The following is a 24181-nucleotide window of genomic DNA, read 5'->3' as shown; positions in this document are numbered from 1 at the left end:
TGCTTCTCACCAAGTTTAGATATCAGATAGTGTGTACGGCAAGGTGATGAAGACAAGGTGCAAGATGCATTTCCTGAGGTCATATTTTAGAGATGCTCATGTTTGAGAAGTGCCAAGATTCACCATATTCAATGGTGCCATTACTAATCCTCAGTTTTTATATTTGGCTGGGTTTTAGCTGTCCCTCTGGTGAGATAATACCTCTGATTTAATGCACGTCTGTGATTTGGCTAAGGCTGTAAAAGGATGATATGTCTAGTTGGCATCATGTGTTAAGTGCAGCATCATGTACACAAGAGAGACATTTGTACATAATCGAAAATGGTTTTTTATGAAGTTATAGTGGCCAAAGCAATAGCCTCATATGATGCTACAGCCAATTCTGATGCCGGTCTATTAACATAAATTTTTTCAAATACAAAAGTGAAGTGTTGGTGGCCATCTTGTTGTTTTCTCTGCTTAGCAGCTGATTGCTGAGTGTTAAGTATGACTTTTCAAAAGGCCAATTTGAAATGCCTGTTCATATTACCTGATCTGAGTACTTAAGACAATGCAGGTGCAGTTCATGGGACCATGAGAGCCAGGTCAGTATGTAATTGATAGAGGTGGATGCTTCTGCAGGAGGATTATAAAACACCTCAGTGATGAATCTACAGATTCAGTAGATTATAGGAATGTATCCTCTGTCTCTCTGTCTGAGCTATTGCTCACCACACTTGAAATGAAGGTTATTTAAATTTCAGCTGAAAGTCTTAACATCACCTTCTTATGTTCGTAGCACTTCACCTAAGCTTATCTGATATTGTTGTGTTTTGATTTTTGTCTGATACAGGAATACGACCAGAAAAAAATTCTGGGGTTCAAGCATGTTGGCTTTTTGGCTCTATGTAAACAAGCCTTTCTCTGAATTTATTAGTTCTCCTTTGGTCTTTGTTTCTTAAACCAGCTTTTAAATTTTCTTCTGATATTCAGCGTAACAAAAGTAGTGTATTTTTAGTTACGTGGTAGTAAAATTTTATGGGGGCAGCAGGGTTCTTGTGATCTGCTTTGTGTCACTTGCGTGTGTGTTGTCTTAGTTCCTTCAGTGAAAGCTAGTTATGAAGTAGTGAATATGACTGGAAATGAACAATTGAGTGTAGCTTCTTTTTACAGAAGCATTTTAGAAGTATTTCGGAATATTATAAAAGGGAGATATCTGGGAAGGACTTTGTTTAAAGTTTCAAGAGTTATTAGAGAGGTGGGCATTGACGTAGTTCACTTAATAATTGCCTTTAAAACTTTTTTATCCTTTGCCAATTGCCATTGCAGCGCATGGACATGGATCGTCGCAGGGAGGATGCCAGAAACCCTAAACGTAAACCTCGCTTGATGGAGGAGGATGAATTACCATCCTGGATTATTAAGGATGATGCTGAAGTTGAAAGGCTCACATGTGAAGAAGAAGAAGAGAAAATATTTGGAAGAGGATCCCGTCAGCGCAGGGATGTGGACTACAGTGATGCTCTCACAGAGAAACAGTGGCTGCGGGTAGGTTGTTGGTTGGTTGGCTGTTTTTTGCACTTCAAATTTACTCATCTGTGGTGGGTTTTTCTTCTCATTTTGGAGACTGCACCAGGGAGAGCACATTTTTAGGCCTAAAATATCCTCATTATCCAGCTTCTGCTGCTGTGTTGAAGACATAAGTAAGTTTTGAACTTCACTGCAGAAACTTAAATCAGTGTTACTAAATGCTGAGTCAGCACTATGATAGCATTCTATTGGAACTGTTCTTATTTGCATGGATCTTATGTCTTCAGGTACTTTTCTAAGTGTCGTCTTTCAGATGCATGAAGACTTGTTCAATATTCATGAAAACCATTAGTCAGTGTATATTAAAACTTTCTTTGCCACGCAAGCTTATTATATTTTTAAATGCCTATATTTAATACTTTTAAGAATTCAGAAATTTTCACTTAAATTTTCTTTCTCTCAGGCTATTTAATTTCCAAGTATTGAGCATTTATTAGCTCCACTGAGATCGAAACATTTGATAAATGATTTAAGAATTTAGGACCTGAAAGCAAAGATTCTACACTAAACTAACATGAAATCTGGGATTTTGTCTCTTGCTATTTTTTGAAATCTACATTCCATGAACAATAATGTGTGTGTCTTTTCAGTGTGGTAGCAAGAGCATGGTAAAAAGGTGATGGTTGGAAAGGCTTTTCAAAAATTTTATTATAGTATGATTTCCAAAATTTTTAAGTGAAATATTATAAGTGCAAAACTAATTTACATGGTTTGACAGATTACATTTTGTTCTAAAAACTCATCTGTTTGATTACAGACAATAGCAACAAGAATATACGTTATAGGTTTTGTGTAATTCGCTAAAGATAGGTAAAAATCTTACCTACTTAGTTTAAAATGGCATGTCTGGGAGACTGCATGGTGCAGTACTGTACTAAGAGCTAATGCAGACCTGTTGATAAGGGGAGAAAAGGCCTGAATTATTCACCAGCTGTAAATTTAAGCAAGTCTCTGAAACTGCAGAGGTTTGATACCTGACATTTTCAAGTGGAAAAGAATGATCTAGAAACATAAGCTCCTGTTTGGATTCTTGAAGATTTATCTTATCCTACAGTGGAAGTGCATGCAGTATAGCTCAGGGTCATTTTAAGCTACTTCTTTTAATGATGGAACACTCTGGCTGTGGCAGCATAGAAGTTAGCTTTGGCTTTTGTGTTTCGTGACTTGAGTTGGCTGTAATATTTGTTTTGAGGGCTTTATTGTCAAAAATAGCAAGCCTAAAAGAAATCCTGTGATCCCTGTCATACTGCAGGCAGAATCATCCAGTCCTATGTTATTTATAACAGAAGTTCAGGATCTGACCTCTTCTAGGCATTTCTGAGCAGTGAACTTAAAAGTCTGCAGTGGATTGTTTCTAACTGTTTGGCTTTTTATTATATTTTATTTGAGTTTTCTTCTTGGATTTTCATGTAATTATGTGGTCCTAATAACTCTGATCATGCAGAGTAGCCTGATACCACTCTTTTTTCTAACATTTCTTTGTGTCAGAGGAGAGTTGTCTCTCAGTTGAGTAAATTCAAAAGGTTAACAACCATGATTATGCAGTCTTTTCCCATAGTTCCCATTTTCTGTATCTCTTGATTGTTTTCACTGACTTCCCATAGTTGTTCTACGTGTGACTGACATCATTCTACAAGTTTGATCAAAAGCTAGACATCAGAATTCCAGGTGCATCGTCATTTGAATAAGGAGGAGTTCTTTTGCATAATGTCTGTGGTACAACCTCACAGTCCAATAGTTCATTTGCTAACACGGAAGGTATTGTCTGATGTTAAATTTTTGATCCAGTGTAAGACCTTAACCATTTTCTATGGCTCTACTTCCTTGCCAGCTTTTCAAAACCATATTTCCATACAGTCGATCTTTCCTTCCTAAGAGGATTTAGTATATGCCCTTGTTTAATAATTTTCAAGTTTTCTTCACCAAAATACTCCCAATTTTAAGCCTGTCCTTGGGTGAATTTCTGGTCAATTTTGTGTTGTCTTGAGATTTAGTAGGCACACCTTCTCTTTTGTAGACACTAAGAACACTGAAGTGCTGGACCATTTGATAAAAAGTTATAGAGGGCTACTCTGAAAATAATTTCCTAGCAGGTCCCCATATGCTTGGTAGTAATTGTTTTCATTGTTTGCTTCTGAGACTGTATTGTGAGGCCTAGTTAGAAACCTTGCTAGGCAAGATGATACATATACTACATATACCACCCTTTTTAACCATGGCTTGTTCTTCTGTTGAGAGAAATTATTCTCACTTCTCTCTGTTGAGTAATTAAGCAAGTTTCAAATTCACTAAGTTGCCTTAGGTTTAGACTGCTTTAGACTGCTTCATAGTGCATTGTAATTACTACTATAATTCTACTGTATACATAGTTTAACATGATTTCAGGTGCACTTGAGGGTGTGATGAAACAAATAGAAGCATAAGAACTGCTAGTAAGAACTCCTGACTCACTGGTGAGGTTCCAGATGCCAATGTGACACCCATTCACAAAAAGGGTAGAAAGGAGGATGCTAGTAATTATAGACCAGCCACCCTGACCTCACTACCAGGTAAGATAATGGAACAATTTATATTAAGGGCCCTCATGCAGCACTTACAGGATGGCCAGGGTATCAGACCCAGCCAGCATGGCTTTAGGAGAGGAAGGTCGTGTTTGACCAAGCTGGTCTCTTTTTGTGACCAGGTGACCTGCCTGGTGGATGCTGGAAGGGCTGTTGATGATGTTTACCTGGACTTCAGCAGGGCCTTTGACACTGTCTCCCACAGCACTCTCCTGGAAAAGCTGGCAGCCCACGGCTTGGACAGGAGCACTCTGTGCTGGGTTAGGAACTGGCTGGATGGCCGGGCCCAGAGAGTGGTGGTGAGTGGTGCTGCATCCAGCTGGGGCCAGTCAGCAGTGGTGTCCTCAGGGGTCTGTGCTGGGGCCAGCTCTGTTCAATATCTTCATTGACAACATGGATGAGGGGATTGAGTCCTTCATTAGTAAGTTTGCAGATGACACCAAGCTGGGGACATGTGTCAATCTGTTGGAAGGCAGGAGGGCTCTGCAGAGGGACCTGGAATGGTTGGATGGATGGACAGAGTCCAATAAGATGAAGTTGAACAAGTCCAAGTCCTGCATTTTGGCCACAATAACCCCCTGCAGGGTTACAGGCTGGGGATGGTGTGGCTGGAAAGGGACCTGGGGGTACTGGTGACAGCTGACTGGACATGAGCCAGCAGTGTGCCCTGGTGGCCAAGAAGGCCAACAGGATCCTGGCCTGTGTCAGGAATAGTGTGGCCAGCAGGAGCAGGGAGGTCATTCTCCCCCTGTATTTGGCACTGGTGAGGCCACACCTTGAGTGCTGTGCCCAGTTCTGGGCCCTCAGTTTGGGAAGGACATTGAGACACTTGTGCACCTCCAGAGAAGGGCAACAAGGCTGGAGAGGGGCTTGGAACACAAACCCTGTGAGGAACGACTGAGGGAGCTGGGGGTGTTTAAGCCTGGAGAAAAGGAGACTCAGGGGTGACCTTGTCACTCTCTACAGCTCCCTGAAAGGTGTTTGTAGTCAGGTGGGGTTGCTTTCTTTCTCCAGGCAACAAATGTCAGAACCAGAGGATACAGTCTCAAGCTGCATCCAGAAGCTTGAAAAAGTTTTTCACAGAGAGGGTGGTAAAATATTGGAATGGCCTGCCTGGGCAGATGGTGGAGTCACCATCCCTGGATGTGTTCAAAAAAACACTGGATACGGCACTTGATGCCATAGTTTAGTTGAGGTGTTAGGGCACAGGTTGGACTTGGTGATCTTGGAGATCTCTTCCAACCTAGTGATTTTGTGATTCTGTAATACTTTTTGGTCTCTTCAGTGGCATTACATTTATAATGTAACATTGCTTTTGCACATTCAGAATAAAACTACCTCATTGTGTAGATATGAAATGTAAGTAATGTAAGTTTTCTGGATTTTTTTAAAATTATCTTATTTTTCATGTGTGTGAAACAGAGTTCTCTCTCACATCCATTGTGCTCTCAGCAGCAGTCACTTTGGTGTCTTTGAGGATATGTTTGATTTTTCTGTAATGGCATCTCTAGAAGATGTCATAATACACTAGATGTCATAGTACACTACTAGTAATATTCAATGGTATAATAGTAATATTCAAGGGAATACTTAACTATGTAAACAAAAACAAAGTTGGTAGATGCCATTTTCCAATAGTATCCATGGGCCTATTTTTATTGCTGTATTACAGAATAAGATTTTTTTTACCAGCAGTGAGGGACGCCCCTCACTTTTCTTCTCTTGCTGTAGCTGCTGTTGCAGCTTAATAGCTATCTTCTCATAGGGTTTTCTGAACAAAACCTGGAATTTGTGATCAGTAAGTTGGTTTCATAAAATTGGTGTGTAGTACTGAGCTGTGTCTTTTATGTCTTGGGGAGTTGACTAGATCTTTTTCAGGGTGTTTTGCCTCATTCAGCAGCCACAGCTCTTGATTGTGGAATAGGTGATGCCTTATTTTAAGTTAGACCCTGAACTCTCTGCTGATACATGCCAACACTGGAGAGTGTAGTTCTGGCAGATCCTAACAGTGCCTCAAGGACCGTGTACCTTGAGGTCTGTATGACTGCCTGTACACTGACTAAGTATGTCAAGCTCCCTTCTTGCCAGGAGATCAAGTAACTGAGTGTAGAAGCAAGGGACAAAATAATAACAAAAGCCAATCCTGTGATCATAGGCAGTATTTAGTGAGATTGTGCTGCTGCCCAGAGCAGCCTGTCATTCATTGACAGTCTCCCAGGAAAACTCTTAAAACAGAAACAGGCTTCATCACTAGCTGTCGCTGCAGCCCGCTGCTTTATAACCGTTGGCATGACAACCATATTTCCTTTAAAAAAAAAAATGTAGAAGGAGGAGTTTCCTTCCTGATCTACAAAGCATTTATATTCTGGACGTATTTCATTCTCTATCAGATTCTGTCCCTGCACCACTTCTAACAGAACTGCAAAATACTTTGCTGGTTCCCATGGCATAATTTTTTTGAGAGGGGTCATCTACTAGGAATTTGATGGCCTGAGACAGGCTTCAAGAAACAGAGGATTTATTTGAGTAGGTAAAAGACCCTTAAGACTATTGCATCTGGTTTCAGCTTCTCATGCAGTTTAATTGCTGGCTAGGTGATATAAATAAAGTCATAGTCTCTAGTTGTCCTTGTTAATTTGAAATAGCTTTATATGCTTGCCAGGGAAACATACCTGAGTACAAAATTAACAGCATCTCATTTGTGTCAGGCAGACATGTACAAGAAATGCTTGTTTTGCTGATCTAAAAATTGTAAGTGAAATTCATGCATTTAGATTGTAATTAGTCAGTCTTACTTAAAGAAATACAGTGCTGGCTTTCACTTATACAGAATATCTGATGAGTACTGTTTAACATAGTAATTACATAAATGTTGTTTACGTTTACTAAAGTTACATGGTAAAATAAACTACCTAGCAGGAAAAAAATTTATGTGTTTTCAACTGTTTCCTCATCAACTGGAACTTTAACTTTTTGATTTTACACACTTTCTAATAGTCTGTTAATAGGCTTGATAGCAGAGATAGTAAATTTGAGTCAATTTGTTGGTACAACTTGGTATAAATTACTAAAAGTTTTCAAGTAAGTTTGTGTTTTCTTAGAGAGCTTCAGTTCTATATATGTAACTTCAGAATTGATACTAGAAAGGTATTTTAAGACATATTTTTGTAAACTAGGGTAGTGGAATTTGATTTTACAGTAGTGCTTTGCTGATGCTTAGGGCCAGAGACAGAAAACAACGGATAGTGTAGTTTACTATAATGCAAAACTGCAAAGGATCACAAAAGGATGAGCTATGCAATGCATCTAATCATTACTATGAAAAAATGCCTATAGTGATTAAGAAAGGTTACAGTTACCCTACTTTACCCTTCCTCCAGATCTACATATCAACCCAGGGAAGGTGTCACAGTGAAGGACTGGAGAACCATGCCCCCCAGCAGCTGGGAAATCCTGCAGTGCATCCACCTTTGCAGGCAATGAGGCTTTTGACTTTGCTGTGAGAGTAGCCCAGCTTTTATAATAAGCAAGCTACTATTACTTCTAATACAGAAACGTCAGGTTTTATCCTCCTATTGGGTTTCTCCTAAAGCCTGGCAGGCCTCAAGGAGGAACCAAGGGAGTTGTCTTTGATCCTCCGCCCACAAACTAGGCCAGATTTGGCCTTGTCCAGTTTCTAAATACAGAAAGGTAAATACGTGTTTCACCAATGAGCAGGTACATATATCATATTGCTAATAATGCTTCACCAATTAATCGATACATATAACTTTTGGCTGGAGAGTTCATCTAGAGGTCAGCTTTGACACAGGGCCTGTTTTTTAGGCCTTCCTACATTAAGTACTAAAATACCTTTGTGTAGAATTAGCATTGCAGTCTGTAGTTGTTTTAGTCTGTATTGGCAGCTGAAATTCATAGAAGGACGGGAAAAAAAGAGTTTTTACCCAGTGGATAGTGTATCTGCATAGTTCATGTACGTAATACCCCTGGTTTTCTCTCTTTGTTTCTACTCTATAACATTTCTAGTTGCAATTGCAAAGTTTCCTGAGTTGCTGCTAAACCTGTTTCACAATCAAGTAAGTATTTGTGCAGTACATTTGAAGAAAATTGTATTTTGATCTAAACCCTGCTCTGTAGTATTGAATTGCACATGCAATTGAATTTGTTAAGTTCTACGGGAAAACAAGTCTCATGTAAAAGACTGTTACTGGAAGATTAAAAAGTCCTCCATCATAGGATGTTGTCTATTTTGTGACCAGTAATCATCAGAATGCTCCAGGTACTATTTTCTAATATTCAGTGTGAGGCTGATAAATTTTATGCGTATGGAAGCTGCTTTTTGAAAGGTTATAAAATTGGACATGACTTCCAGGCCTCATTGAGCCATTTTTGTATTTGGTATACTTAGTATTTGGTATATATTTTTGTATTTGGTATCTGTCATGTCTTTTTCATTAAATTCAATTCAGAATGTACTTAAGAAAAGGAAAAAAGGGTACCTTCACATTGCAGTGAAATTAAAACTAGTGAATCAGAAAGGGTATTTTCTTGATTTTTCATGGATGAGAGGGAATTTAAATCCATTTACCTGATAGCTTTGGTTCACTATTTTGGCAGGACGGCTTTGTTAGTTTCTAAGGGAAAGAGCCTGATCACGCTGGGTGACTTTCACAGAAATTCTGTTGTCTTTTCTGAGAATGTGTAATCAGGGTCAAGAGTATTATTTTGGAAACTAAAAAAAGTACTTTGAAATGCTTCTTAAATACTTCAGAGATATTCTCCATAAAGAAATTTTTTTCTTTGATTTTTTTTTTTTTGTGAGAAAGACATCAAGTCAGGAAATCTGAACAGCTGTTTATGAGGAGTACCTACCAGTAAAACCGTGTCATATTTTCATAGGATTCTTTTTATTTCAGTCTATGATTTTGACTGTACGTTACATGTAAAGTACCGTAACATATATTAACGTGCCTTGAAGTAGAATTGTAAATCTATTCTCCTCTAGAAAACCTTAAATAGTAATGCCAAATAAGTACTTACTTTTAAAAAATGTGGGGAGTACTGTTAGCATTAGAATAAAATAAACTTAATTTTCTTTGAAATAGCTGTATCCTCTGACATGATTTATATAGCCTGGAACTTCTGAGTTAAAATCTGGGTTTCATGTTTTGTTACATTATTACTGTTTCAAGTGCAAAATTTTTCATAAGAAGAATTAGTCTCTGTGGTTAAGATGCCAGAAATATTCCTTACATGGAAGTTCAAAATTCCAATCAACTGCCTGAAGGAGATTGAGGGGAGACCTCATTGCAGTTATAACTTCGTTGTGAGGGGAAGAGGAGGGGCAGGCACTGATCTCTGCTCTGTGGTGACCAGTGGCAGGACCAGAGGGAATGGCCTGAAGTTACATCGGGAGAGGTTTAGATTGGGTATTAGGAAAAGGTTTTTCACCCAGAAAGTGTTTGCATACTGGAAGAGACTCCCCAGGAAAGTGGTTACCAAGCATGACAGAGTTCAAGCAGCATTTGCACAATGCTCTCAGGCACGTGGTGTGATTTTTCTGGTGCTCCTGTACAGGGCCAGGAGTTGAACTCTTCCAACTCAGGATATTCTATGACTCTAAAACTGAAACAAAAATAGCTATTAAGTAATTTACAAAACCCACATGAACCAAAGTCTGCATTGGCGGTCTAAAGCATTGTTGTTGCTGGGGGCAAATGACAATGGAACAAGAAACAGCAAACATTTTAATATTTGGGTCCGCTGCATTGTTATGTTCTCTGACATGACTTGAAAGTAGCAATGATGGGTGATACGGTATCTAACCTTCTGTCACCTAACCGTTTTTTTAGTAAAGACATTACATTTTCATTTGTTGATTTGCATTTCTGACATGGGTAAGTTACCCATACCTTCAGAGTGTATATTGTGGCCAAAGTATTTATTCACTCTGTGAAAAGGGAGCCATTTAATATTTTGCCTTGTCATCAGAGGCGAATTGTGAGACCTTTATTGTAAAAGGCCGTCTTCTGAAGGCAGACCTGAGCAGGTGATGGAAGAAGGCTTTATGCTGATATTTTTTATGCTGTATGCATACAGGCAAAATAATTCTTCTGATAGATTGGTGTATGTATGCAGAGCTCTGCTTCTTCTATAGAAACCACTTCTACAGCAACTTAAAGGATAGCAATTTGTCTTTTCTTGTAAGTAAACAGGTGTGGAAGTACTAATGTAACAGATATGGAAGAACACAGGTTTCAGTCTGAATTTCTCAAAAACTATTCAGCCAATGCTTAGGCATGTCGGGACTGGCAGTTAGCTTCTTGAGTCATCCTGAAGTACCCTGCTTGTTGAGTACAGTAGTGTACTTACTTATTCTAGCAGTAAAATTTTAACCTTAAAAAATCCTACAAAAATTTGTGAGTAACCACAACCATGTCATTTTGTCCTGTATTCTGAAATTTGCATGTTTAGCAAGTTACAGATCATGGTTCCATGGCTATTCATTATGTATTCTTTCCAGATGCATCTGACATTTTTAGCTGGGTTTCAAATGCAGAACTAAGGAATTTGTTGTTGCTTACAGCCTTTCTCAAATGTTTGTATATGCACTATACTATACTATACTATACTATACTATACTATACATTTTGTTGAGAAACTTCATGCGCTCTTAAATCATTGGCTTTTCAAGAATTTTTTGTATTGCTTGTAGGTAATAGTTTGTGCTCATCAGACTGTGATTTGCAGTGCAACTTATCCCAGAAGAACAAAAAAGCCTTCTAGACAGATACTGGTCATGTTAGATTTTTACTTCTAGGTTGTAATATGCATATTAAAGGATCAGGTTGTACTATGAGTCCTGACATGGTCATATTACTGCACCTTCAGAAGCTTCCTAAAGACATGGAACTCACTGCATCATTGCTCAAAGGTAGCATCACAGCATAATGTTTTGGTATAAAATACATAAAATATACATATAATTTAGCTTTTTTCAGCAAGTTTTCCAAAGTTTGACTTTGTTTCATTCCATACAGTCTTCCTCCAACTTCTGTATACTGGAATTGTCATAAAGGGATACTTCCTAGCATTTATTATTTAAATACACTTTATTTTGCTAAGCAAATATTTTTCTCTTTGGCACAGGAAGTGAGCATTCTAACCTCTTGCAGTATGTTTTTGTCATATCATGCTCTCTTAACACTGTGTGCTTCCCATTCTTAATTGCCTCAGAGTACTTACATTAATAATGATAGATGTTTAAACCAAATTTCCCATGTTATTACAAAAATTCTTAAGCTGTTTTCTGTGACTAAGTAGATACAAGAGATCTGTGAACATCCACTGAAAAATAATTAAGCTATAATGGTTTCTGAAAGCTGTTACTTTTTTTTTTTCATGTATTTATTTTTTGCAAGATATTTTATCTGTTTATTTTCTCAATTTTGCTCCCATTTACTTATGTTCCACATTTTAAACTTGGAATAAAAGATTACTGCTTGAGAATATGTGAATATACTTAAATATAAGAGAGAAGAAGAACATATGAACGAAAATATGGCAGTAGGTAGCTGAGTTTACTTCGACATACATAAAAAAGCCAGTTTAAGTTTTGTACTATAAGCTTCTCTTGTTACACCATTAAGAGCCATGGGTTTTGGGGCGCAGAAAATTTATGCTTATCTTTTAATTAGAAGCCTTGTGTTAGTCTGTCATTCTGTTAATCAAAAAGAGAAAACTTCTGCTGTTTCTCTGAGCAGTTTAGAAGGCACCCCTGAATATCTGTTTACGTGAGAGGTAAATAGTTCACTTATTGTAACACTACTTATTTATCTCAAAATTAGTGATTTCATGCTGGAAATCTGTTAATTATCCCTTTGTGTTTTAGTCCACACCTGTGTTGTTTCCATAATGGAAGAAAAGGCATCCTGTTCTTCATAGGAAACACTCTACTAAGATGTGGTATCCTGCTGTTGAGTATGCTGCAGAGCAAGAGTTTTTAATAGCTTCTTACCTTTTTCTAGTGCTTAGAATTGTCAGTTTTATCTTTACAATAGAGCAGATGCCTGTTGCTGCAAATATTTGCAATGCTTAGTGGAAGCAAATATACTGGAAAGAGCCAAGACTGCAGTTTCTTTGCAAAGAGCTGGTCTGATGAGGGTATAAACCCTGTCTTTAAACCATGTCTTTATATTTTTCTGATTTAATTAGAAGGGTCTTAGAAGATAAAGGAGACAGTTTTTTCTTTTTTTTTTCAATGAAGAAGGGCTAAACACCTGGAAATTTTTTCAAAACTAATTTTAAAATATCCATTAACTCCCATTCTCAAATGGAATTTAAAAAATCTTTTTCATAAGGAATAAAATCAAACAGAATAAGTCTTCTATCTTTAGTTGTTAGCATTATGAGCTGCAAAACATCATCCACACTGCTAGTCTGTCAGTAGGTGACATTATGAAGTAAAGATTTCCTACTTTTTCCACAACAAAAAAATGTCATGTTTATAAAAAGGTAAATGTCAAGGGAAAAAAGACAAATTAACATTGCTTAGAATTACCCAGAAGCCTGCAACAGTAACAGTATTTTGTGAAATGTGAGGTAAAACACAGCTGTAAATACTTGCCTAAGAACTTGGAAAAGATGCCATCCTGAATAACTATTTATTTATTAGTAGTCAGATATAAGTGTGTTTCTGATTGGTTTTGTATGCATAATCTCCCTTGTAAAACAAACAACGTCTTAACCTTAGTGGGAGATGATAAATCCTTGGAATGCTGAATTCCTCTTTGTTCTTGGTTTTGGATGTGGTTATTATTGATGAGTATTTCCATAATTTCCATAATTTCATTGCAGCATATTTCCTCCTCTTCTGGGACATTTGCCTGTGACCCTAAATGGAATGTAGGTGCTAACAAAAATACTACTAAATTAAACTTTGTTCATGAGTTCTAAACTAATTCATGATCTATTTTTGCAAATCATTAACAATTAAATTTAAAAATTACCTCAGAAGAACAACAGGGCAATAAATCCCTTCAGTAAAAGATTTATTTTAGACCAAAGAAGGAAGTAAATTTTGAAAGCAAAGCCCTCAGTAAAAGCTAAGCTTTTACCTATTACTGTTTTCGATCTAAACTTTTGAGATGTCAGGGAAATAAACATCTGTTCTCGGACAGAAACATGTTTAGTGCTGACTAAATTCCAAGCTTATTCTTTTAAAGGAATTTAGGAAAAAATGGGAAAAGTAATCACCACCACCCCCCCCCCGGCACCCACCTTCTCCTCATGCCCATCAGAAAAGGTGATTTTCTCATGCAATTACCTTTCCTTACCCCTTGTCTAGGGAAGATATTGTACTTGTTTAAGAAAAAGCATAACTCTTGTACCAATTATCTCACAATGCCTTTGTCAGTATAGAGTTCTCTACACTCCTGTAGTAGGATTTCCTGAATCAAAATTCTTAATAAGACTGATAAAATTAAAAAAAGGGGAAACCTTCCCTATTTTCACTTCCTCACTGAGTAACACCAGTCACTAAATGCTCCAGAATCTTGTCTACACTAGATTCTGCATCTGTGTCTCTGACATAGCGAACAAGATAAAGGGGAAGAAATGAGGCATCTCTATCATGGCTTAGATTTTACTTCAAGATGGATTGCTTGTGAATCTGAAGCTGGGAAACATGCCTGCAGTATTTTCATTACAGTCTTCCAGTGTCTTTTTTAAGTTAGTTATATCTCATTCAGTCTCTCAGTTTTACTTCCAGTCAATTTTACTTCCGAAGATTCCTGCAACTGTTTCCAGTAGCGGTCTCATAATGATAATTATTCTTTGAGTTATCAGTTTGCTCTAAGGTTTGAACTAAATGAAGGCAATCTGAAATACTCAGGGTATCTTGTACTTGAGAAATGCTATTGTGAGATCCCTTTTGTTTGTTTATCATCTGGAAATTTTACTGCCTAATATTTCACAAGTCCATTATAAATTGTCCTCCCGTTCTGAACGAGAGAGTTTTTTCTCCTGTGTTCAGAAGCAGGTTTATTATTATTACTGTAACTGACAAGAATTCTTCAGCAGGTTATCTAGCTTTCTAAAAGGATGGGAAGAAAGTTTGGGAAACACAAGAAATCCCACCACAACAAAACAGTTCAGTGATAGAGTAAGAGGATGATATCAATAGTTTTGGCGTAGAGTTATTTTAGATTCCTCTCCCATCTTTCTGTTGCTCCTAGGGGAGGTTGGCTTGGTCAAGAGGTTTTTAAAATCAAGTCTTCTTAGCAAGACATTTTGAAAACTGTAGAAGACAATTACAGACCTGTAGATCTTCTCAGAGTGTGGCTAAGTAAATGCAGACCACAGAATAGTGATGATTTTTGGGTTGTTTAACGTTCAGTGTTTTGACACAATGAGTATGTATTTTCTCAGTGCCCTGATTGGTTGAGCAAAGTATCTTTGTAGTCAGTATGATACAGTTGTTTCTTTCCATAACCCAATTCCTTCCCTCTAATGGAGCACCTCGATGGTGCTCACTGAGCAGACAAGCAGTGGCGTCTTGGTATCATGAGTAGTTAATTATGTTCTTCAATTTCTCTGTCCCCAAAGTTTTTTAAAATCTCATTGGTGCAAAATCAGCTTGAAGAGTTCAATTTAAAATCACTGTTTGCCTTTTGGGGGAGGGACAAATGAGACTAATTACATTTTTTTTTCTTCTTTTTAACAAGTTTTCACTTTTGAGCAGAAGAAAATTTTATGTGCTTCTCAGTGGGTTTTGTCATAACTGAGAAGAGAATTTATCAGTGCTGGCTCTTCATGATGTTTACATAATAATTATCATATTAAAGATGATGCTTCAGCATTAAGATATCTTGAATCAAGATGACAAATTAGGATATTTGACCTGAAAAAAATTTCTCAGACCTAAAAGAAAACACTGATGATAAAAGCTTTGATCCTATTAATATTTTAAGTAATTACCTTTTTTTTTTAATATTATGCTTTGTTGCTTTGGTTGAGGCCATTTTTCTTAAAGTTAACTCATATTTATGCATGGTTATGTCAGAGCATTTTGTCATCAGTCTTTAAATCAAAATTTAGGAAAAACCTATAATTTACATTATTGTTCTCCTTTAGTCTAACTTAATATAGGCAGCTGGAGTTTCAGCGGAAATAATTGGGCAACTATTAATAATTTTCAAATGCAAAACAGAAAACAGTCTATTTTCTCCCACTCCTTAAAAAGATGCTAGTTTCAGTGATGTGACAACACAGACTCTTGCTTGGTGAACATATGGCTGAAGAACTCATTTACCATATTTGGTGGAATTCAGCCTGTCTGAGAAGACTATGTATTACAAGTTGATACTTTTTTGCAATAATTGCATTTTGAGTTTTTAGAAAAAAAAATACTTTGATGAAAGCAAGTTAAAACTGGATGTAATCACAAATTCTTTGCCTTTGACAGATTGTGATCTATATTCTGTTTTAGTTTAGTCTCAGAAAAACTAGACTGGTCAATCTCTTGTGCAGTAATACCCAACAAAGAGAGGAAATTGAATTAAAATAACTCTTTACCAACCTTTAAAATTATTTCCAGGTATTTATTGATTGCACTGTTGATAGACTATCTCAAGCCCTTTAATTGTCAAGTGTTAAAGGCATTTTTCCTCACAGTCTTTATCTAGTATACTGACCTCTATGTTGTTGCATAGCAAGATACAATTATGATCTAAGGAAACTTGCTGTACAGAGCCAAGAAACAATTCTAATGTGAAAATTAGAAACAGTCCCAGATGTTAGGAATTTTTATTGGTAAAAAATTAGGCAAGAAGACTGGATTTTGAAGAGATCTATATAAGAATGTGAACTGCATTGTGAAAAGTTGAAATCTTCATTGGCTGCCAGATTTAATCTGAGAACAAATGTAAAATAAAGAATGGTAGGATTTCAGACAGCAGAGCAAGACAGAAAAAACAAAAACAAAAAAACCAAAATCACCAACAACAACAAAAAAACCCAAACCCCAGGAAAACTTCTCTTGGAATACCAGTACAATATTCCAAGAAGGATCATGTTGAAGAGAGAAATTGGCAAGGCTAAGTAGATGTCATTTTAGGGTTTTTGGTGTTTATTGTCAGCTGTCCCTAGGGTTCTTTTCTTCCTTTCTTCTCATGTGGTAAATGTGAACTTCATTTTGCAAAGCAGTCATCTGCTGTTCATTACTGCACTACTGACATGTTTTTTGGTTTTAAGTGCTTAACAGCCCTTAACCTTAGTTCTTTTGGCCAGTAATCAGTAAAATGTCCTGTTATTTGTTGTTCCCAAAAAAGCTCATTCTTTTGGAGATTTTGTATGATTGGTTTAGTATTTATGTTCAGGGATTTGGTAAGATGGTGTGGGTTTTTTCTGTTCACCTATGTTTAAGTGCTTTCTCTTTAAATAATGAGTTTAATTAGCATGCCAGGGTATTTCTTCACATGATAATGTTAGTTAGAATAGCTGTCTTTCAACTTTGCAAGTTGGAGAGGCACAGGGCATTGATGTTAAGGGATGTGGCCAGTTCTCGGAATGTTCATCTCGTTAAGATAAAATTGGAAGGGTTTGCATGTTCTGTGCTCATGTCCTGTTTCATCTGAACAGCTTCAAGCGGACTTACTATATGGCTCTGTGCCACTTCTGCTCTGTGTATCCAGTTTTTAGACTATATATTGTACTGATAGCTTTCACTATGTCTCAATTTTCTAGTTACCTAGTTATCTTCAGTCAAAGGAAAAATAATTATGCAGTGTTTTAGCATCTAAATGATAAAAGCCTTAGACACCAAAGCTCATATTACATGAGCACCTCCATTGATTCACTCTGCAACCACACCTGAGTTACCTGATTCCTGTAAAATTATTTTAAAACATATTAGTTGTGTAAGGCCTACACAGTTATTGACTTGCAGAACACAGTTGTGAAACAAAACTGAGCTGTTAGTACTAAATCCTTATTTGCATCTGTAATTCTGAATTGAAAAGGTGTTGAGTCACAGTGCTATATCATCACTGACAGAAGAATACATGTGTAGTATCCCGTCTTTCAAATGGAGAGAAGAAACAGTTTGCATTTTATCCTTACTTTGTTTCTGTTTGGAGCTCATGTAGCAATGTTGTAATGAAGTTTCCTAACAATACTTCCACCTCAAAACAACTGTTCTTTAGGAAAGATGAAAATCTAATTGCAAACAGCAATAGGGTGACAGAGTGTCTCAGAAGTAACTTCTTTTTGCCTTCTGAAAAATATATATTCGTTCTTAGGAGATGGAAGCTTCTTTTTGGAGGAAAACACTTTGATTTCTTTAATCCATGATAAGTGTGCTCTTGCCTCTTTAGAAATGAAATTGGTTTGTGTACATTGACTAGGTTACAGCAATATGAGTCAGAAAAGCAGGAACATTTTGTCAGTACAGAACTTAACACAGGGTCCTCATATTTCACTGGCATATTTGCCTTTCATGAGATGCCTGACAACTTACAAAATTTGACATTAAATTTTTATAGCTGTCTTTGAAAAAAATGAGGTGTACAGACTTCTTTTGGTACTGTTATGTCCAGTTTCCTTAATGGAAGGAAAGTGTTAAATTTTTATTCGTGTACTATTTTCCTTGACTCCCTTGCTGTTCACCTCACTAATCCAGAGGCATTTAAACATGGGAGATGTCTGTCTTATTTTGCACTCTTGCACAGCCCATCATCTGTCAGGAACTGGAGATTTGTGCCTGAGATTTGTATCATAATCGTACTGGTAAAGGTTTGGAAGGGCATTCTCTTCAGTGCGGCACTTAGGGCCTGGAATAGTAACATTTTCTAACAAAGAGCTCAGTCAGATGAATTCACTTAATAAATATGTAATATGTTGCTGATGATACCTACATGCTTGGATCATATGTGTAGGTGTATGCACAGAGCACTAACCTACCTGCTGATAGTTGATACATGTGATACAGTTTTAAGCCTTCTTTTGAGACAGAATAAAGCATATAGGTTTAGCTTTAAATGTCATTGTTTATGTACAAAATACAAATTTGTCTCTTGAGAACGAATGCTAGCAACATTTATTAATAGCAACATTTTTGTACTGCTTGTATTGTCAGAATGATTTTTGAGTGGGGTCACTAAGATCATAAAGAAAGCTGTCTGAGTTTACATTGATGCATAGGGTTGAAAACTTAATTTAGTAATTGATTGATATATTACTGGTTAAATAGAAAGTTTAATGTTTGATGGTAGATATGTAATTTGCTAAGAGTTCCTTTGCTACCTGTTAGCTATTAATTTTAAGAGTGCAAGAGTACATGTTAGTTTAATTGGGTTTTATTTTTATCATTTGTCTTTACTACATTGCTGTACTATATGTAATATTTTAAAAAAATCCCTACTTTTCACTTCTGTCTTTTCATTAATATTTATTTCCCAAAATACTGCCTACTCTAACCAAAAATTTTATGCAGAATTCTAAAGTGGCGTGTTATAAACTCTGTGATGACAAAATCACTGTGATTTCTTCCTGATGGTAAAAAAATCTGTTAAGCAAGCAAAAATATAAATATCTTGTAGTTAAGTGAAGTTTTCTGTAGGACAGGAGAAGTTAACAAAGTTAACAGAATGATTACTTAGTTTGGTTTTAATTTTTTTTAAATTTCTTTTAAATCTATTTAAAGAATAGATTATTGTATCAGTTTCAGTGACCAAAACTTGATCTGTTCTCTGTGGAGCAGTAGGAATACATTTTCTGTAGTGAGAGCATCTTTAAAATGCATGCAAGCAATTTCAGTTTTAAAATCATACATGAAATTGTCTAATTGTGCTATTATTATTAAAATAATAACAAGAATCAGCTAAAAATCTAATTTGAATGCTCAGAATAATAAGGGGAGAAATATGATAAGTAGTTGTCAATATTAAAACCAGCTGAAGGAGGAAGGCTTCAGGCCTTGTAGTAGGTAGAATGAAACAGCAGATTTCAGTATCCACAATCCTTTCAGTATTAAATTTTCAGTAAAATAAAATTACTTGTATATGAAAACATAGCCTTTCCCCAGCTCTCTTTTTTTTCTTGATCAGCTGATGAAGAGACTAGCAGCTCGCTGCTTTGCTGGCTTGTTAATTTTATCCCCACTAACTGTGATTTCCGATAGCCGGCCTGCTGATAGTGGTAAGGTAAATATCCTTTTTCATTGCCGTCTTGAAGATTCAGTAGAACTACATCACAGGCATGTGTAGGTGTGTAACACATCAAAAGTCGGTGTTCTTCGTATTTCAGTGTACAACTGAGTGCTAGAGGAGAGCAATGACATTAACTGTTGACAGCCTTGCATGCTGTATTTATTGTTAGCTTTTCTAGCTTCCAAGATATGCAGAGAAATTTCCTTTTCTTAATCTTCATTAGCCTCAGTGGTTTATAGCGCGTGTCCTGCTTTAGCCAGATGAATATTAATGAATTTGTGTGCAGATTTTTTTTTTCCCCTTCTTCTTTCTTCCTAACTCATCAGATCTCGAGCCTCCTTCATAGTGAATATCTGAATGCTGTGGAAGCATGATGTAAATTGTCTTTTGATTATTAAGGCCTAGTTTCAGGCTGTCTCACAGGATTCTGCTTTTGTGTTTGTCTGTGGATTTGCACATCGGAGGATGCATAGGAAACAGATTTCAGAATCTCACTGTTTTTTTAAACATGCCAGGTTATTTTGTGTTGTGCATCAGGTTTTGTTCACAAAACGTTTTTGAAGAGACATTGTACACAATTGAGAAAAATTATGTCTAGGCTGTAATCACTTTTTTATATTGATTGTTATGCTCACATGATCATAAATATTAGCCATGTTTGGTGCTGTGGAGAAATGAAGGTAATTGCCTTAGGATTAGAGCTCTTTCAGCTGCGAGAAAGGATTGATTAGCATTTGCATGTACTCAAGGCAATATTAAGAAGCAAAAGCAACAAATATCAACATTAGTTATGTTCTGAGAAAGCATTAATCAGCGAGCCTTAGTTTTAAGATTTTTATATTTTATTTTATTTGTTATTTTTAATTTCAGTTCTCTTATGACCTGGTATATTTATTTCTTTTCTTTTGTTTGCTTTCTCAAATCACAAAAAGTTCAACTTCTTGCTTTATGATGTGGATCTGATAGTGTGTGTGAACAGGTTTCCTTTATTCCTAGTTTGGCTTTTTGTAGCAATTTTTTTTCCTTCTGTGTAGAGCTGCTGGGTCTGGTTAAAAGCATACATCCAGGTAATTGAAACAATTGAAATTAATGTTAGTTGTCTGTGACTGTGTGTATGGTTTGGTTTTTGGGATGGGTTTTATGCAACCCATGTTATGAGTCCTGTTTACAGCAAACCACTATACTGTCAGTGCTTCTGCCTACCTCATGGTTCCTATTCCAGAAAAAAATGATACATTTTGAGATGATTTTAACACTTAGATGGTTTAAAAGTTGCTTAGAAGACTTGGAAGAGGAGCTGTTACTACATAAAGTATCTCTTTTTTGTGCGTATGCACAAAGAGCTGTGTGTGAACTGGCTTTGGGAGCTGAGCGCAATTTAGACTGTCCTGTTTGGAAACATAGGGTATCAAAGTCTGTTTTGCATGGAACTGTGTAACCTAGAACTGACAGTGATGTGAAAAAAATAATGTTTTCTGTACATTTACTGAGACAATACCCCAGGTCAGTGTGTGAAATGTGATTTGGTGTGGAATTCAAGGTTCAGATAAAATAACATGTTTAGATTATAGTGGGATCCTTAGCAAAAGTTAATGTTTGGTGTCTCTTTGATTGCTAATAGGTGAGTTTCTTGTATTCTTGTTTGTAAATAAACAGAACATTTAGAGTTTAATTATCTGCATCCCATGGAATTGCAGAGGGTTTTTATTGTTGTTTTTAAATACAGTTTGTTACTCCCTCTGCAATTTCTCGTTTGTTTAAAAATCATACTTTTTAAATCCATGGTTATCAGGCAATTGAAGACGGCAATTTGGAAGAAATGGAGGAGGAAGTCCGGCTTAAAAAGCGAAAGAGACGAAGAAACGTGGATAAGGACTCTGGGAAGGAGGATGGAGAGAAAGCAAAGAAAAGAAGAGGCAGACCTCCTGCAGAGAAGTTGTCGCCCAATCCACCCAAACTGACAAAACAAATGAATGCCATCATTGATACTGTGATAAACTACAAGGACAGGTGAGCTTGGAAACAGTTTATCTCTATTACATGTGCTCTCTCCCTCCCTGCTGATTCCACTCTCTGCATTTTATAACGGCTTCATTTTTTTCAGTCTTTAGAAAGACATGTTGACACTGTTTTCTGAAGAGTAATTCCTCTTAGGGTTTGATCCTGAAAGTTTCATACTTTGTAGAGTTTTTTTGAACACACATCTGATAGAAGGTTGTTGAAATACAATTTTAAAAAGTAAGAAAAAAGTAAATGAAGAGCTCCTGCTTAGGAGTGAAGTAATTCTGCTCAAGGTGTGTACTTAAGAACATTCAGCTTGACCAGGATTCTCCTTCAATTTAGTAAGCATGTGTTGAAATTAATCTTTTCAAAGACATGGCTACAGATTTATTAATTCAAGTTTACATGGGTCTCACAATGAAAGACTGAAAGACTGCCCAAAATGTGTAGGGCTCATATCACGACCATTAGAGCTGCCAAAAGAAAAAATACTGAAACATCAGAGATGGGAGCCTGTTTGTCAAGAAATCACCATTTTCAGCATAAAAATACGCAAAATAATTGGACTTCAGGGAAAAAATACTCTTTCTAATCTGAAATGTCATCTGAAGACTTCTGTTTTGCAGATTTTCTAACTGCAAATCACCTATGCTTCATGGGCAAGAAATTAAGAGTTAGTTCATAATGTCTTTGAATGAGACTTGATTACAAAAGTTGTATTTAACTCAGTTTTTATCTGCCAAAAATCAGTAAAGCCTTCTTGTGTGCTTATCCCTTCTTTGCTGTACGTTGAATTACTTAGGTAATATAGCGCCTCTTATAAACTAAGTTAATACTAAATGCATTGAGAGAAAGTCAAGAAGTATTTGCATTAGGTGACCTGCACCTAGGTGTAGCAATGTATTTTTTGCCTGTGAACAACTTTCAGTTGCTGACTTTAAATGGCAGCTTCACTCTGCCCTTTTTTGCAGTTACTGTTCTAGGTCTGCATTTGTTCTAGCTTAAGGGTAGTTTGGATGGTACTTGGTAAAGCACACAGCGCTGTGATCTGTGAGTTTTTTGGGACATAACTGTAAAATGAACCATTCTGTGATCTGTGGGCTCTTTCTAGAGTACATCAAAAAGTATTTTATTGTATTGCAACAGCATTCATATCAACAAACATGATGAGCAAGAAGCTGACTGCAGTCTCAGTGTATTTAGCTTTCTGTGACTCTCAGTTAACAGAACAGCTGAGAAGGGAGAAGTGTTTAGGTATTCCAGTTAGGACTGGAAGGATGCATCTCTGAATTTTAGATCCTTGGCCTTGAACCTTCTTTTGAAGCGCCAAGCACTTCTGATCAGGATATCTACTTCTCTCTTTTAAAATAGCAAGTAAAGTTGCTTCCACTAGCCTTCAGAAGGGAATAGCTACTGATAGTAACTGATGGCTTCTGGGGAGGTTAAAGATTTTTACCTGATGTTTGTGCCCCCAGGAAGTTCCTATCTGATTTAAGTCAAAAAAAGTTAACAGCTGAGCTATTTTGTAGTGACAAGGCATACTGTTTCCTCTCCCTGGAGCTCACATTTATGCAAGACAAAATTACTTCCAATTGAAAAAGTGTATGGACCTCTATTCTGTAAGGAATTAAAAATACATCTTAAACTGAGCTCTTCAGTGCTGTAAGTTATAAGGAGGAGTTTCAAGTTTCTGTATTCTGATTTTTTTTTGTGAGAGAACATCAAACCACCTAATACTATGAAAAAATAGAATTACAAGTTTAGGCAGCAGGGAACTTTAAATATCTTAAAATATTTGGGGTTAACTTGCTCTAGAGTTCAGTTAATATTTTCAGGATTTGCAGCTATAGGATTAAGTGGGTTTTAGGCATTGGAACCCTTCAATTTTGTTGGGGGTTCAGTGTTTGTTCAGCTCTGGGCTTTTGTGAGTGTGAAGGCAATTGGGGCAAGTATAGAGGGACAGGTTAATTGGAAGAAAAGTAGGCCATGAGTTTCATCTGGGAAAAAAAAAAATGGGTTTCATGTATTTAGTATTTGAATGCTTGAAATCATCTTTGTCTTTAGCTTAAATCAGTGCTGAAAGATGTTCATCTTTTCTTTACAGTAAGTCCAGAGGGCTCATCTGAACTATGGAGAACTGATTGTGTCCCAAAAGGTGGTCAGGTGATACCCATCCAAAATCTTACTGACTTAGGGCTGAGTTACTTTGTCAAAGCCAATTCTACAATCTTGAGATTGTAGAACTGTGCAGATTAAAGGCCAGCACAAAAAAAAATTGAAAAGAATACATTACTAAGCTAATAAGTCTCTCCATGCTTTCTCTCATGTTTTCCCTTGCTTTTGAGAAGAGTTGCTTTTAAATACAGAACCACATTTCTGTTCTTATTAAAGCCCTTATTTTTAAAAAAAAGGTAAAATCCATGGTGCTCACAAAAATTGGAAATTCTAGTTGGCTGCTTTTCTGTGGTGACACTGTCTAATGTTGATGCAGCGAAGGATTCTCCGAGTGCTTTCCTAACTGTCTAGAACTTGACTTCAGTTGTAAATGTCTGGGGATAAGTACCACCCTTTCCTCCCTTACTTAAAAAACATCCAACAAAATTGTCTATGTCAAGGAAAGCTAAAGATTTCAGTAATACAAACAATGAGCTCTAGTAAAAAGTAATTGCACAGTCAAACTTAAATGTGGAGACGAAAACTAGTTTAAACAGACATATTAGCAGTGTTTTTGATAAATTTTCAGTGTGAATAAATGTAGCATATGATTCTCAAAAAAGGGAATGCTGAGGTCATTATCCTTGTACTTGTAAACCTCAGATAAAGAACTCCATGCAAGAAAATGGA

General features: G+C 36.6%; 1 protein-coding gene across 3 annotated transcripts in view; it reads left to right on the top strand.

The window, feature by feature from the left end:
- Positions 1-24181, top strand: part of SMARCA2 (SWI/SNF related, matrix associated, actin dependent regulator of chromatin, subfamily a, member 2) — a 119313-nt gene that overhangs the window by 78324 nt on the left and 16808 nt on the right. For all 3 annotated transcript variants that reach the window (XM_059836645.1, XM_059836647.1, XM_059836646.1), the window contains 2 exons: positions 1309-1527; positions 21129-21346. In XM_059836645.1, coding sequence (XP_059692628.1) covers positions 1309-1527; positions 21129-21346 — 437 coding nt within the window. The remainder of the gene's footprint in view (positions 1-1308; positions 1528-21128; positions 21347-24181) is intronic.

The sequence above is a fragment of the Haemorhous mexicanus genome, chromosome Z (assembly GCF_027477595.1).
Source record: "Haemorhous mexicanus isolate bHaeMex1 chromosome Z, bHaeMex1.pri, whole genome shotgun sequence".
In the NCBI taxonomy this organism is placed as follows: domain Eukaryota; kingdom Metazoa; phylum Chordata; class Aves; order Passeriformes; family Fringillidae; genus Haemorhous; species Haemorhous mexicanus.
This window is presented reverse-complemented; position numbering and strand designations above follow the sequence as displayed.